Source organism: Plasmodium fragile (assembly GCF_000956335.1).
Source record: "Plasmodium fragile strain nilgiri unplaced genomic scaffold supercont1.25, whole genome shotgun sequence".
Taxonomy (NCBI): domain Eukaryota; phylum Apicomplexa; class Aconoidasida; order Haemosporida; family Plasmodiidae; genus Plasmodium; species Plasmodium fragile.
Window position 1 is genome coordinate 240,423 of NW_012192605.1, and position 16,284 is coordinate 256,706.

A 16,284-nucleotide genomic window follows, 5' to 3' on the forward strand; every position below is an offset into this window, starting at 1 on the left:
AAAAAAAAAAAAAAAAAAAAAAAAAAGAGGAGTATTCATTTTTGCATGCCTTTTGTTTTACCCTCCCCTCCTTTACCCATAATTGGAAACTAAAAGGGACAAAAAAAAAAACAGGTCTCAAATATGGAAAAGTTAAAAGTGACGGGAAAAAGTTGGGCCCGGTGTGCCTTGGCTCGCGCATGAGCAGGGCGATATATAATGGTGGCTAAAAACGAAAGGCGCAAAAAATCGAGGCAACAATAGCGGAACGACAAGTCGGGACGAGTGCTCACCGCTTGCGTTTCAATGTACCACCTTTTGAAAACCTACGCATAACGGAAACAGGCAACGAAAAAAAAAAAAAAAAAAAAAAAAAAAAACGCCCTAAAATTGTACCATTGTAAAAGAAAAATACAATCAACAAAATTGACAAAATAAAAAAAGAAGCGGAAAGAACAATACACCAATCACGGGACATTTTCTCCCTTTTTTTAACACCAAAAGTAATCTTCACTTTTTAGCCTTTTTTTTTTACATCCCGTGTGGAGAATACAAAAAAAAAAATACTACCCCTCAAATTGCTTGCATGTAAAAAAAAAAAAAAAACATGCATAATAGAATAACCCCCGGTTAGGCAGCTTTATTGGAGCCCCCGACAACTTTTTAATCACCACCAAACAAAAGCTGTGCCTTCCTCCATTTGGGAAACGCGGGGCATTACATATATCTGCTTATGCAAAAATAAGTTCCCCTAATGTGCGTTATTCTTATCAAAGTATTTTTGGTGATGTAACACAAAAGCCGTAAACAATTGAAAACTGTGACCTTTAACCCTGTACAAGCAATCGCAAACAGGGGAGTACACCCCAGTATGTAGAGCTGCGTCCCAATTACATATGCCACATTTCACCTTCCTACAAAATGGCGCTCTTCCATTTTGTTAACTGTTCCCTCACGGCCTTTACACCATACTACATCATATACGATGGATTTAAATTGTAATCACACTATATATATATAGACATGAAAAATTAAAAAAAAAAAAATGTCCCGCTCATTAACGAATGACCTGCAGCAACACATCATTAGCAACATTATAAGTAGACTCAAAATGGGGCATCATTCGAATGTACATTTTTTTTTCGCATTATTCTCTTCAAATTAGCACATGTATATATATTTTGTTTTCCTATTGCCTTCCTTTTTTAATAGGTCAAAGAATGCTGGATCGACAAAGCTGTTTTTGCTCGTGTGCTTCTACTACATCGTGTCGCAAATTTTGAAGGTAACAGAGGATGAGAAGCAAGACTCCCCAAATAGTGGAAAAAAAAAAAAAAAAAAAGAACCTTTTTAGTACTCCCACTTGAGCGTATGTAATTACGTGGGTGCCACCATCACCTCTAACACTTTTCCCCCCCATTCGTCCCTCCGTGCAGCTGTTCACCTTGGCGTTTTTCTCGATAGGCCTCCTTCAGAACATGAACCTTTTCAACGTATGTTTGGCAGGGATGCGCATCCCACAAACTGGATGCACAGGCAGAAGTGCATACTTACACATGCGTGACTACATATATGCACATGCTTTATGGCAACTTCATTTATTTTTTTTTTTTTTTTGCCTCCCCATTGCAGATCATCTTCCAAGAGTGCGCCAACTTTATAGACCTGGCTGGACTGTACTACATCTTGTCTCATAAGTATGCACACAGGGAATAAAAATGAAATCACAAAGATTGCTATGCGTATATATACATGTGCGTGTGGTATGTCTGTTAGAGGGGCCTTCCTCGACATCCCTTACATGTCTTTTCCTTTCACTGACCTCTTTTTTCATCGCTTTTTTTTTTTTTTCATGCGCCCACTTGCAGGCACACCAACACGATAAATTTGAAGGAGAGAATATTATCCGTAGGCCTCAGCTGGGGATTCTACGAATCTGTGGCCACCAATTTCTTCCCCTTTTTCATTGGTAAAATATGAGTAACCCTGTTTAGGGAAAGCAATGAGGGCGGTGGTGTGTGGGGGGTGGCGTCTCCCTTTTTTGTGTGTCCATCAGAATTAGTACCAATTGGATGTAATGTTGTTCTTTTCTCCATCCCTGCAGGGGGAAGATCGATGGACTTTTCACTGAAGCATATCTACCGCTCCATATCGGCCAACACCTTCATGGTTAATTTGCACTACCACGTCACCTGCTCATGTGTGCATTTGTGTCGCGCCAGCGCATTTGGTACGTGAACAGTGCCATCCGAGTATCCCCCCAAATTAACCTCCCCTTCCTTTTTCCCCCCCATTTCAGTTTTCGAATTTGTCCAAAACGTGCCTTCTTTTCATGTGGTTGAAGAACACACAAAGCAGGAAAAAAGTCAACGTGGTGAATTTCCTTTTGCTTTACTTTACCTTCATTTTGCCCCTCGTCAACAAGTAAGCCAATGCGCAAAAAAAAAAAACACCCACTCATCCATACGCATGTACATATATATATATACACACACGTGCCTCTCTCCTCCCCCTCCCCTAGAATTATACTCATACATGAAGGATCATTCAATAAGGGCATTATAATTCACCTCATCATTCTTCTAGTGTGCACTCTCGTCCTGTCCTTTGCCACAAAATGCATTTTTAACTCCAAGTCAAACGCTAATGTAGAGTCATATAAAGAATCTCACACACGAGGCTACGAAAAGAATGATAGTAACGATGATGACGCAGATGGCGACATGAATAAAGATCAGAAGAAGAAAAATAAAAAAAAAAAAAAATGATTTTTTTTTTCACAAATGAGTGAACAGAAATGGTTTATGTAGGAACATCATCTAAGGATGGCAAACTGGACGCCCTTGTCTCCCCCCCCACCCCAATATTCGTATTTGTTTCTGCTTTTGCAGAGGGTGATGATTTGTCCGTGCAGGTAGCTCAGCGCGGTGGGGTGTATCCAGCCACATATTTAACACAATTGCTCTTGTTTGTTTATCATCCGTTCCATGTACCAACTTGGGAAAAGATGCCCTTTGTAAAAAAGCAAGGAAATTCCTTCTGAATTCCTTCCACACATATTTATTTATTTATTTTTATTCGTTTGCGTGTCCTTGCAATTTTGTTTTGTTATAAGCGAATAGTCCCCATGGTTGCATATGATGTATTCGGTTTCTTTTTTTGTGCGAATTCGTAAGTTGCTGTTGAATTCGTTCTGGGGAGAGGGGCGCATATAAAGGAGGGGAAAGTGGTAGCATCTCAGGATGGGTGGCTTGCACTCGGACACTCAACTGAGGATGCGTAGATGAACCGCCACTACCCCCGATACCCATGTGCACCGTGCGAAATTTGCATAATCTGTTCGTAACGCTCATCAAGTTATCCTCCATTATGTGTCTTATTTTTTTTTTTTATCCTCCCATTTTGCCTTTTTGCAACTTTTTTTTTTTTTTTTTTTTTTTTTTTTACCTCTTGAGGAAGCAATTCCTTAACACACCTTTTTGTTTTTGTTAGTAAGTCTCTGCAATTAGAAAGAAAATAAAAAAAAAAAATCGAATGGCAGCAAAAGGAATATGTAGGACGAGCAGTTTTGCACAACATTCGATAGTGTCCTGAATTTTTTTAGTAACAAAAAATAATATAAGAATTACGAGAACAGGGAGGCCTGCTTAACTGCATGTTCGTAGCTCACGTCTTCGTTGTATTTCAGCGGAATGCCTTCGCAAATTTTACGGGGGAATGGGGAAAAATAGCAAATGTTTTTATTTGTAACGGTTGCTACACATGCTACACATTATTGCGCAGGTTAATTGCATTTGGGGTGAGTCCGACATTAGTACTACTTCGCATGTGGTACTATGCTACTTCCTCTCATCGTACATTACCCACTCCTTTCTCACTGGCATACTTGTGGCAATTTTATCCCTCTACAGTTAGTCACATGGTCATGCGATGTTGTTTTTTTTCCCCCCGCTTTCTCAATATATGTTACGCTTATCTGAATACCACTTGCGCGTAGCGTTCGACGCGGTCTACATTTTCTGTACCACCCCATCATACGCAGACGACTGCACGGAGAACAACTTGGGGGTCTACTTCTACAAATGGAAAAGCTCAACTCCTCACCCCTCCACCTCCCATCGCGCACTTTCTCTTCTTACCGTCAGAATTTATCAGAACGTATGACTCTATGGACGAGTTGCTATTCATCCAGGCATTTAGCGATTCACTTATTTCACTTGCTGAGCCGGCCATTTTGTTTTCTCCTCCTCTGCTTCTTCTTTGCACTTCTTATTTTTTTTGTTTGTCTCGTTAAAGTTATTCAAAAATTGTTATATAAAATAACCGTGTGATAATCCACAGGTTGGAGTTAGCACAAACGCAAATTTAAAAGGTGCCAAGGGACACAAACTGAACCCCACGTAGGTGTTCGCAACGGACCTATGCACACTATTACGAAAGAGTATTTTTGTACATGCGTGTGCAGGTACATATAATGCGCAGCTTGTGCGTCTACCTACAAACGTAACCTTGTAAAAAAAAAAAATTACGTGCAACAAATACTACTACCAGGGGAAACATAAAAAGCCGGAGTTATTTAAAAAGGGGGGATGCAAGAAAAAAACAAAAACCAAAAAAAAGAAGCGGAAGTAGACAATTTTTGAAAATAAAAAAAAAAAAAACACACAAATGCACACGGAAATGTGCACACAAAAAAAGGACCCTCCCACACCATATATATATGTGTATATATATATGTGTATATATATATGTGTATATATGTATGTGTATATATGTATGTGTATATATGTATGTGTATATATATGTATGTGTATATATATTTATGCATATACATATATGGCTCGCGCGCGCTGCTGTATCTGGCGGTAAACACAACCGCTGCGATAAAAATTCGTTTTATGGTCACGAACGTGGGGAGTATATTAACTAATAACAAGTGAACGTCCAGCATCCACCTTTCTTCTCTTGTTGGGGGGGACGTGCGGGCACATTTGCGCGTGGGCTCCCCCAAAATTATAAGTCTTATTTGGTTTTGTCGCTAGTTTGCTTATCTTTCTCCTTTTCCTATTCCTTCTCGTGATATTCTTTCACCCAAAAAGGAAAAAAATTATTTACCAGTTGCCTCCCCACCAGTGTGGAAATACAATATGATCCGCAACGTACCCATCCCCCCGTTTGGCTAACCTTTTTATTTTATCTCCACCTCACTCGTTTAATATTTTTACCATTCCTTTTTTAATTATTCCAGTAGAGGTACCGTTTCTATTTTCAAGCTGTCATTCAAAAATGCTTCTGTGCTTACGCAAAAGCGGTTTGGAGAGTCTAAACTACGTCTACCAACTGCTCGACATTTGCCCTCTGGTCTTTTCCCCCTTGATGTATATGATCCATTATCCATGCGTTCATCGGAGGGGGAGGATAAATTGCCCAGTAAGTTCTCTTACCACCTCGCCGGGTTGACAATGCTTCAACACGCAGCATAAGAATGGATGCTTGCCATCAGCATGGCTTTCCTAGATCCTTCCTCAGACGCTTCACCATCGCGCTCACTCCGCCTGCCCGTCCTCCCTTTTAAAATTAACCTTCTTAGTGTCTTCCACTGAACCTGATTCTTCCTCCGTAGGTTCCTCCGTCACTTCCTCGGACTCTTCGTCAGACTCGTCCTCAGATTCTTCCTCAGACTCCTCCTCCGTCTCTTCGTCCGATTTCTTCTTCGATTCGCCACTTTGCACGGGGTCCTTTGGTAAGGCGTCCTTTTTGCTCGGGCCTCCTGCATCCGAAGCCTTCGATTCCTGCTTGGCGAGCTCCGCCGAATCGCTGGACTCCTCCTTAGTCCCTTTACTTCCTTGCGACTCGCTGCTCGTCTCCTCACTTGAGCTCTCCGATTTGGAGTCCTTCTCCTTGCTGTCATCTGACTCGGTCTCCTCCGAGCTGTCACTTTCTGTAGCGTATTTCTGGGGGTCCTACGTAAAGGGGCAGTTGGACAAAATGCGGAAAATTTGTAAAGAGATGGGAACAAATTGCATAATGGGGAAAGATGTTTCAAAATGGAAGCAAAATGGCATGTGCACGTAGCCGATGCCGGCTGCAACACCCACATCGCTTCCCTGTACCGCTGCTACCCATATGCGTGTCAAACTCACCGTCAAAATTTCGGGGTCCTCAATTATCATCTGCACGCATTTATTTGCCAGAGGAATGCACTGCGAAAAAACGGCGTTCGGAACACTGGGTCTGAAAAAGGTAGGAGCAAAAATTTTAGCAAGAGTCTCCACCGTCATGTTATTCTCACTTGAATATGTTGAAACGGTTTTAAAAAACTTCAAAAGACAGATTAGACACTCCTTAACACCCGGTTGAAGCTTGTGATACAATTTAAATAAAACACTTCTAATCGCCTTATCTGATGCTGAAACAGTTTTTAAATGATACAACCTCGTGAAGGCATCTTTACCCAACAAGCCATGTTTCTGGGTGTCTAAAAAAAGCTTGAATGAACAGACCAGGGAAGGAATGTTGTTAAAATCGGTTGTGGGTTCTCCATATTCTATGTCTCCAATTATTCCATACAATGTATTTGCATCTGCTTGTAAGTAAAATAAATCTTTTGTATTAATAATTTCAGGCTTCATTAAATGGCTTAAGAAATCCACCATGATGGAAGGGATGTTTTTATATTCCATGTAGGTTTTGCCAAACCGTTGACATAAAATCTCTAAGTCTGCTCCAAAAACAGAAACGATTTTTCCTCCTAATAACACTTCTTCATTTCTCTGAACTATATATGGAAAGCATCTCAAATTATATGTTGGATTTATATTTAATTGTAAAAACAGATCTTCTAACTTTTCTATGTATTCTACCTTCTTCCAAAATTTTGGTGACACGAATGGAGTCACAACAGTTAGCACCGTTTTGGACATGAATCCGCTGTGCACCAAGTACAGTTTTTTCAGGTTCTTTTTGTATTTCCTCGGAAGCATGTCGTACCCTGCGAGCGGGGGATAAATTAAATGATGCAAAGGGGATCTTTCCCAGGAGCCTTTTCTTACGCGTGAGAAAATGATCAACATGGAATGTCTGCATTTTTTCGCGCCATCACAATTGGTCACTTTTTTTTTTTCCCTCCTTACACTGCTTTGCGTACGCGTAAACCGCGTCGGTCAACCAATTTGTATGCGTTTCGCACAGAATCAATACATAATTCTCTTTCACGATTGGGTCCAATGTCAGGATGGCGTATCTCCTGCATGTGGAGAGGCGGCAAAGGGACGAAAAATGGGGGCAACATAAATAAAATTATATCATCGGCACTGCTACAATTCACGCGCTTCACGCAAATAAACACCACCCGTATAAGATCCACTTACAGAGTCTTCTCAGGGTCTTCACCGGACGACACGATAAAACACGGAATCAACAAGACGATGTGTGAGCCGTATCCATCCTTCCCAATTACCTTCAGCAAGTCGGTCTTGTATAATCTGCTCAGAAGAAAAGTAATTCGTGTGAACATGCGACAGAGAAAAAGCGCATACATGGGTGTGAACAATCGCGTTGCGTACTCATGTATAATGCTCAATTCTTTTGTACATTGTCTGGCCCAACTTTGTGGAAAAAATAAAATAAAACAACAGAGTGCTCATTTGTAGAGACATGCATCCAATGCACATACTTACTCGTCAAAATTTTCCGTGTATGACTTTTTCAACAATTTTTCGTATTCCACCAGAATTTCTTGAGGTACATCGGCATCCGAGTCCAACATTTTTTTTCCTCCACGAGTTGTTGCAAGTCGAATTTAAGGCGACCGTTGGACAAAAAACGGCACAAAAAAAAAAGTGAAATAAACAAGCGCATAAAACTAAGACGCGTTCATGCTGCGCTTATAGGGGGGGCATCATTTATGTTGTGCTCTTAAGCGATGTCATTCACGCAGCATTTACAATATTTACAATAAAATTTAACAAATTTTGTAACACTTTAATGAAGTGATGGCGTGTCTTTTTTTTGTTTTCTCTCTTAACAAAATGTAAGTTTTTCTTTTTACTCCGATGAGGTTGACCAGTTTTCCGTTTGGTCCTGTTCTGTAACAGTTTTATGTTATTGTGTGCTATATTTTCTCTTCCTCCTCCCTTTGCGTAATATTAAAAATAAAATATAAAATGAACACCATTAATTGGACAAAAAAAACAAAAAAAATCCATTAATTTTGAGTTAAACAATTAACAGTGTGTACGCAAAAAAAAAAAAAAAAAAGAAAAAGAAAGAAATGAAAAGAAAAAAAGAAATACATTTGCATATTTTCAACCGTTCTTCCTTTTTGCAACTTTTTGTATCTTATTAAAATGAACAGGGATTAAATGCGCAATTTGTTTTTTTTTTTTTTGGAGGGGGGGAATGGGTTGAGGGATTAAGTGCAAGTTAATGCCTGCTTGAACTTTCCCTCACGCCCCTTTTATGAAGAGCTCACATAATGTACGAACAGATATGTGTTCACATAAGCGCACATATACACATGCGTGTAATTTGTGAATATTTGTTTTGTTGGATATATTAATAAAAGCGGCAACGCGTACCACTTAAGGAAGTTCCCTTTTTTTTTTTTTTTTTTTTTTTCTGCACGTTCTACGCATTGCTTAGCTTATCGTGTAATATCCTTTTCCGCAGAGATGTTGAGCAAGCTTATAACAATGTTCCAAAAATAGGACTCTTTTTGTTATCAAAGTTGACGTCTATATGGACATTGCGCGGATTAATCGAGCACTCACTCGTTTATCATTTCACCAGTTCATCATTTTATTGTTTCGAACTTTTTTTTTTTTTTTACGTTAGCAAAGTTACCGGCCGCCCACTATTGCGATATTCGCGTGAAATGTAAAATTATGTACATGGTGAGGTGTTTACCTGTGCTACTATACTAGCCTTTTTTGAGACTTTGGCAAATTATACGCCTCCCCGGAAAGGAAAGGAAAAAAAAAAAAAAAAAAAAAAGAAGTGACGGAGTGGATGGCATTCCGTGGACAGTAAACAAAACGAACGATGTGTACTTCTTCACAAGTGAGCATATATTTGTACATGTACAGTATGCACATTTTCTGTCCATTTACTTCCTATAGCGTTTGCCTGCATGCCTTCGAGAAAGACTTGCACGGTTGCACACATGGTGAAAGCAAACAAGGATTTTTCTTTTTTACATACACCAAATGTAGGATTTATGATAACGTTAAAAAGAGAACAAAGTTCATCCAAGTGGTTTTGTTGCGAACAGGCGTACAGCTAAATTGACGTTACGTGTTGCGTTCGTTTTTTTTTTTTTTTTTTTTTTTTTTTGTCATGCACAAGGCAAACCTGTGTGGTTTACATGAACTGTTCAGGCAAAAGTACTAAAAAAGATACAGCAGCTATTGTACCGTGCTGCACACACACACACATGTGCGTGTTTATGGCGCGCAGCGTTCTTGTTCATCTTTGCCATGTAAAATGCTTATATTTTAAGTGTAGAAAATAATTCTCCATAGATAGAAAGAAAAGCATAATCTTGGACAGTATGTAGGAGAAAAGGAATGAACTATTCGACATAGTCACTTCACAGTGTGTGTGCATGTACGCACGTACGGCGCGCTACACTTACGGATATACATATGTATATCCCAACTTTGCTGCAGGCATATGCGTACAGTATCACTTCTTAATTTTATGCCACATCATATGTGTGCATGTTTATCCGTGGTGAAGAAAAAATGTACGAAGTTGTTAAGCTGAACAGGGGGAAGAATATCAGCGAAAAATGAACAAAGTGGGAATGGCCGCAAAAAATCATAACTTCACCCAAATGGCATAGAACAAAATGTTTTCAGCCATTTTAGACCATTTTTTAAAATTCTCCGCATCAATGCTACATCGTTCCTATGTAGATATATTCTCTTTTCTACTGCATTAGCATATTTTTTCCTACATGTAGAAAAAATATTCCCCTCAATACAAAATCGCACAGCGTCATTTTACGCGCGGTTACTGCAAAAGCGACTTTTGCTGTTATAATGGTGTAGAAGGAAATTTAAAAAATGTGTATCAAACGTAAAGTAAAATTATTGAGCATGTAACAGGAAATTTCCGATTTTTTACTCGTACATATTTATTATGCATTTTTCGCATTTTTTTTGCCCCCTTTTTTTTTTTTTTTACAACATAAATGTTGTAGGCAACCGGTGCGTGTAGTTGTAAGCGGCGTTATTTTTAAAACAGAACTACACATTTCACTTTCTACATTTTTTTTTCCTTTTTCACCTCGGACTTTGTTATGTCATGCAACAAAGGAATTTTTCAAAATGTTTTTAAGTACACATAGAAAGGAAAATTCTGAGGATGACGAAAAAAAAAAAAAAAGTAAAAGTAAAAATGAAAGTGAAAAAAAATATACAAAATTAGCAAAAAAATATTGGTCAAAACGATATCGAAATTTTACGCACAAATATTTTCAACTGTCGGTAGACTCCACAGAAATTTTTTACAAAACGCTGTTGTGTTTTTTTGTCTAATTTTAAATATTTTTTCCTTCTCTGCCACATTACTTATTTTTTTTTTTTTTTTCATAAAATTATTATGAACATACATTTGTTGCGTACATTCTTAGTATTTTTAAGTATATCAGTTTTTAGTTTTATTCAGTGCTGTTGTTTTAGACTTTGTAGCCGTTCGAATAGGGTAAACGCTGAAAAGCGTAGAATAATAGGAGCAAATAAAGGAAAACTGTAAAATGGTCCCTTACATCCACCACCCCGTTGTTTCCCCGCACTTTTTAAAATAAGATATAAATTTCTACATCCATTTGGCGTTCTTTTTTTTTTTTTTTTTTTTGTTTTTTTCCACTTTTCCTATTTCATCACTTTTGCGCGGTCCATTATATTTTATGTTACCTCATTTCATTTTGCTCTATTTGATTTTTATGTCTTCACATTAGTTTCACGCGCCCCAAAAGGCAACGACGTTGTTCAATTCGCACACTGAACTTGTCTACATATCAACAGTGGGAGAATAAAAAAAAAAAAAAGGGGGAAATATAAAAGAGATTGCAAAAAGGACGCCCATACAACAGGGAAAATAACTTCCACTAAATGCAAAAATTATAATGTATAGAATAAAGTGAATGCTCCTAGTGCTCCGTTTGAACCGAAGTATCCCCCTCGTATCGTTAGCGTTCGTATTTTATTTCCTTTTTTTTCCCAAGTTAACAGTGAAATAGGTGGGGTCGTGGATGCTGGAACAAGATTGATAATCCCACCGGCGTGACGCTTCCAAGAATGTACAGGTGTGCTGCTACGAGCGCATCAATCGAAGATTCCCGTAGAAAAAGTATCTACATTTTGTCTACATAGAAAGGCAAATAAAGAGAAGCCGAACAGAGCAAAATAGAAGGCGAATTTTTTGGCAAAAAAAAAAAAAAAACAAAAAAGGAGTCACTCTGCAGTTTAGCACAACTGAATTTTTTTTTTTTTTTTTTTTCTCAACACATTGTCCACATGGTGATACGCCAGTAACCGACACGCTTTGCTCACAAGTCCACTTCAACAACGTCCACCTGTGCGCTATTACGTGCACCCATATCTATGTACACACCGAGATGGGAATGCTCGTAAAAGCAACCCTCTTAAAAACTGTCACGCTAAAAACATTTCGAGATTTAGCTCCAATATAGTAAACCGTCTACTACACAGAGGGTGTCTCAAATTCCGCGGAGAACATTCAAAAAGGAAGACATGAAAATTAAAAAATGGAAAGTTGCACAAGAGGAGAAAGCAAACATATGCATTTCCTGAGTAATGTCAATTCAAAAAAAAAATTAAATATTGTAGAAAAAAAACATATACTAGAAAAAGTGCACATATTGCCCATAAAAAAAAAAGTCGACAACGCAGATGCTCTTTATAGGAAACTGCAGTTGTTGATAAATGACAAATGCGTCCTATATGAGGGGTTCATAATTGCAGCAAATGGAGAACAGGAAAGGATAACCAGGGAGAAGAACACATGGAAAAATCTAAAGGAAGGGGAAACCCCAAAGGAGCAAGATCTAACAAATGACAAGGCGGATCCCAGTAAAAATGAAAGCAACACAACAGGAAAAAAGATTCTCGAAAAATTGAATAGTGATCAAGAGGGACCTTGCCCAAATGAGGACTCATTGGAAATTGCACATAGGAAGGAATCGCACAGTCACACACAAAAAAAAAATTCGAACGAAAAGGAATGTAAAAATACACCCAATAATAACCACATTTGCGTACATGAAAAATGCAACAAGGACAATGTAGCAAACGAAATTTCCCCTTTAAAGGAATGTACAGACTACTACGTTGTTGTGAATTGCATACCTTCCAAGGGAATCCTCACTCTGGACACCCTAATTTACACGGATGGAAAATACGTGGACAATTTAAAAAAAATTCATCTCATAATAATACGAGATAAATACTATAAAAAATATGAAAAAAAATTGAAAAAAAAATTTTTTTCTTTAAAAAAATATATACTTAAAAAAGGCAATCAAATTTTTAATGAAGCCATGTCACTCATTCCGTTTTCCTTTGACCACCTTTCGAGTAAGTCCAGTGCAGAAAAGGGGAAGAGCAATAGGACCCTCGGAGCAAAGAAAGGCGACACAAGCACGCCCCACCCTACCACCATGAAGAAAACAAGTCTCGTGCTGGAAAAAATACTTGTTACCTGTCTGCACCCCTATTTCATGAAAAACAGGACTAAGCTATTCTACACTGGCAAGCTCCTCATTATAAATAATTTCTCTTTCCTGGTGGTGAAGATAGATGCGGACGTGAATGTGGGCTTCGTGGATAACTCTACGGTGAGGAAAGAACAGGGCGCGTCGCTGATATGTGTGTGTGCATTTGTGTATGTACCGTTGGTACCCCCGGTGCATGATGATGGTGATGCTGCTAATGACGATGCGTATGTTCTTTTCACGCCACTATGTCGGCAGTCCATGATTTTTTTTGTTTTTTTTTTGGCATGCCCCCAACAAATCACTTCTACATCGATGCTTCCCCCCTCCCCCCTCGCAGGAGATTTGCCTGAACGCAGACACGTACGACCCGTTTAAGAATGTACACATAGTGCCCCTGTACGACACACTACCGACGACCTACAATTATGACATTTTCACAGACTACATTAAGCCGTACATAGAAAGGCATTACTTAAGTTTGTTTTCCATACACGATACTTTTTTTTATAAAGGGGTGCAATTTAAAATTATGGGTATCGACCCCATGAACATAAAATCAGGAAGAGGAAGAATTACCTGCAACACATTTATATACACCGATGGGGCCATCAAACCAACTTTCTTTGATGTTATTTCAAATGAGTCCATAAATTATATTCAATGCTTACCAGTAGAATACAAACCATATGCCGTTTTGAATATACTGCAACAGTTAGATGCAGACTCTTTGTTAAGGCTCTTCCCATCAACTAACGCCAACTTGCAAGAGAGTGCCCTCAACGAACAGCGAATTTTAAGCCATTTGGATAAGTATAAGTATGTATATAAGAACCACACACGGGAGGATGGTCAGGGTGGCAAGATGCTGCTAGACGTAGATGCGGATGAACACATAGATGTAAAAAATAAAAGTGCCAACTTTGCATATGAACAGTGTGCCGTTTGCTTCGAATATTTTCAAAACTACGACAAGTGCATCAAGTTGGCTTGTCTTCACACCTACCACTGGAAGTGCGTCAAGAGCTGGTTTAAGTTTAACCTCACTTGTCCCTGTTGCCGCCGCGAATTGATCATTTAGAGTGGTCAATACACACCTTCCGATTATACTTTCCGCCAAACTTCTTAACCAGCACATGCTGTATAAAATGGCCATTTTAATTTTTTTTTTTTTTTTTTTTTTTTTTTTTTTTTTTTTTTACAAATGGGAGCCTACTCCGTGAAGTTACGGACTGTTCCAAGTAATTTCCATTCACACGTGGCAAAAAAAAAAACAAAAAAAAAAATTCATTCGAATATCCAAAGGATGCAATTCAGTTTTAAGGACTGTTCGTCTCATGTTCTGCCTTCACGTGAAATTTGTTTTTTCCAATTTGGTAAAACATTTCCTAGGAGCAAAAATGGCATTTCGCCCCCGCACAACGGAGTCTCCAAGAGGGGCAAATGTAAATTTTTAATTTATGCATTGTTAGCTAAATATTGTTTACACGGCGGGTGGCCAAAAGTAACATGAACACTCGCTCCTCGTGCATCTCTGTTTCATTCTCCCGCCAACAATCCGTAAATGCTCTGTCACATATATATATATTTTTCAAGTGCGCATAATTTGTGGGAAGAAAAAAAAAAAAAAAAAAAAAAATATTATTCAGATGATATAACCGTTTTAACAATTTTGATGAAAAAAATAAAATGAAGGGGTCCAGGTCAAACTGAATTGAAGCCTTGTTAAGAGTTTGCCCTGCCCCTCTACACGAAAATATTGTTATTGGCGGAATAGCGCTGTGGCGCAATTGAGGAGTTGGCGACTTGACCTCAGGGGGAGAACCCTCCCCCACATGGTGATTCAACAACGCGGGGAACATGCTGCACGTGGCTTGTCCATCTTTGTGGCGCATAAAAAAAGGAGAGTCCATTTTCAATTTGGCCATCATTCGAAGCCGCTGCGATGAATAACGCGTCCCCCCTTCCTGTGCACACACACATACACATATAAACGCTCACTTAACCCGAAAAAATGAACTTTATAAAAACACACATTTATGAACAGGAGTATACCAATGAAGGAATAAAAGAACATGAAAAGGACGCGAGGAGCGCAAAAGAGATTGATGAAAATAACAGGCTAAAGGAGCTACCAGAATTTAAAAGGGATAATCAGTTTCTAAGTCTATCGGAACAATTGGAACTCAAAAAAAATAACAACAGTGGTGCAGGTGGACCAGGCAAAGAAGATGAAGCAGGACTCGCCAACATATATGACATGCCTAATATGACCGAAGAATATGCTGAGTACTACGACAATTATGCGAAGCATGATAATTATAGTATTCAGAAAATCAGGGAAAGGGAAAAAGAAGTAGAATTTGAATTTAAAGAAGCTTTAAAAAGTTATGCAAAGAAAAAAGAATTAAAGGAAAAAGAAGATGAAGCAGATTTGTGGAAGGAAGAAGAAAGTAATCATCTTAACTTACGTGAGATAAAAAAAAATATGATTAAAAAAAAAAAAAAAATCATTCCAGTTAATAAGACTAGTGTAAAGGCCATTATAAAGACGAAGAAAAAAAGTGCCATCGCTTCTCCAAAGGAGGGCCATACAGACGTAAGAAAGGCTTCCACCCGTGAGAACAATTCCCTGTTGCTTGGTTATTCCGATTACTCGGATGAGTAGTGGGGGAATGGTTTACATGTGTGCATATTTATTTGTGTGTGTTCGCTCCCGTCTGCATGTTACACGTGCTTAACGAGCATGTGATGTTCCCTGCCAACCGTTTGAAGGGAACACGTTTGCATAACTGTCGGGGATTACAGGCAAGGGGGACATGTGAATATTCCGCCTTTTTATTCGAACGAGAGAAATGTATGCGATGACGCTGTTGCAACTTTTCTCCCATTCGTGTCCTTTTTTTTTGTTGTTCCCATTTTGTGCACCCCCCTGTTGAGGGATATCCTATTTCACTCGCTTCATAAACATTTGCGAAAAACGCCACCCATAATTTTTTTTCACCACAACGTAACCAAGGAAATAAAAAAAAATAATCACACGTGCAACTCACCCATGCTAAGCTTAACTTATCATTTTCCCCCCCTTGAATTAAACGGTTAATTTAGAAGAAATGGCGTAATGATGCAGACACCACCATGGCACTACTCGTCTGCGATTCCCCCCCCTCCCCCCCAAGGTGCCTACAATGGGGGAATAGACATGTACACAATGATGTATTTATTTTTTCCTCTTACAAGGCTGCTCAGAATGGGGGAAAAAAAGAGGGACTCGAAAAAATGCGAAAAAAAAATATGTTAACAATTTGGGAAATATTTCCACAGCCGATGGGAGAGACTATTCATTTCTCTTATGTTGAGACGAATTTATTTTTTTTACACGTGTGAAGGGCCAGTTGAGTGGCGCTCCTCGCACGGTGTTGGTGTGTTACATTTGCACAGGGAGCATCCTGCAAAGTTCATTTTCGTAACACTTCCCCTACGACTTCATACAAAATACCATTTTTGTGCAATACACCGGAGGGGGGCCAAAAAAAAAAAAAAAAAAAAAAAATATACATATATAT

At 38.8% G+C, this 16,284-nt stretch overlaps 5 protein-coding genes across 5 annotated transcripts; 3 read left to right on the forward strand and 2 right to left on the reverse strand.

Moving 5' to 3' along the window:
• Positions 1-900: 900 nt before the first annotated feature.
• On the forward strand, positions 901-2,747 carry AK88_02572 (uncharacterized protein; the record flags this gene model as incomplete). Its single annotated transcript, XM_012480197.1, has 8 exons — positions 901-977; positions 1,192-1,264; positions 1,416-1,472; positions 1,612-1,676; positions 1,848-1,948; positions 2,084-2,148; positions 2,279-2,403; positions 2,501-2,747. 8 exons carry the CDS (start codon positions 901-903, stop codon positions 2,745-2,747), a joined length of 810 nt encoding a protein of 269 aa, XP_012335620.1.
• A 296-nt stretch (positions 2,748-3,043) lies between these two features.
• On the reverse strand, positions 3,044-4,212 carry AK88_02573 (uncharacterized protein; the record flags this gene model as incomplete). The annotated part of the gene is made up of 4 exons (XM_012480198.1): positions 3,044-3,172; positions 3,427-3,478; positions 3,609-3,675; positions 4,119-4,212. The coding sequence occupies 4 exons, from the start codon at positions 4,210-4,212 to the stop codon at positions 3,044-3,046; spliced, it is 342 nt and encodes a 113-aa protein (XP_012335621.1).
• A 1,313-nt stretch (positions 4,213-5,525) lies between these two features.
• Positions 5,526-7,747, reverse strand: AK88_02574 (uncharacterized protein; the record flags this gene model as incomplete). Its single annotated transcript, XM_012480199.1, has 5 exons — positions 5,526-5,942; positions 6,123-6,970; positions 7,113-7,225; positions 7,350-7,463; positions 7,659-7,747. 5 exons carry the CDS (start codon positions 7,745-7,747, stop codon positions 5,526-5,528), a joined length of 1,581 nt encoding a protein of 526 aa, XP_012335622.1.
• A 4,005-nt stretch (positions 7,748-11,752) lies between these two features.
• On the forward strand, positions 11,753-13,799 carry AK88_02575 (uncharacterized protein; the record flags this gene model as incomplete). The annotated part of the gene is made up of 2 exons (XM_012480200.1): positions 11,753-12,841; positions 13,059-13,799. The coding sequence occupies 2 exons, from the start codon at positions 11,753-11,755 to the stop codon at positions 13,797-13,799; spliced, it is 1,830 nt and encodes a 609-aa protein (XP_012335623.1).
• Positions 13,800-14,732: 933 nt separating this feature from the next.
• AK88_02576 (uncharacterized protein) lies at positions 14,733-15,386 on the forward strand (the record flags this gene model as incomplete). The annotated part of the gene is made up of 1 exon (XM_012480201.1): positions 14,733-15,386. One exon carries the CDS (start codon positions 14,733-14,735, stop codon positions 15,384-15,386), a length of 654 nt encoding a protein of 217 aa, XP_012335624.1.
• Positions 15,387-16,284: the final 898 nt, after the last annotated feature.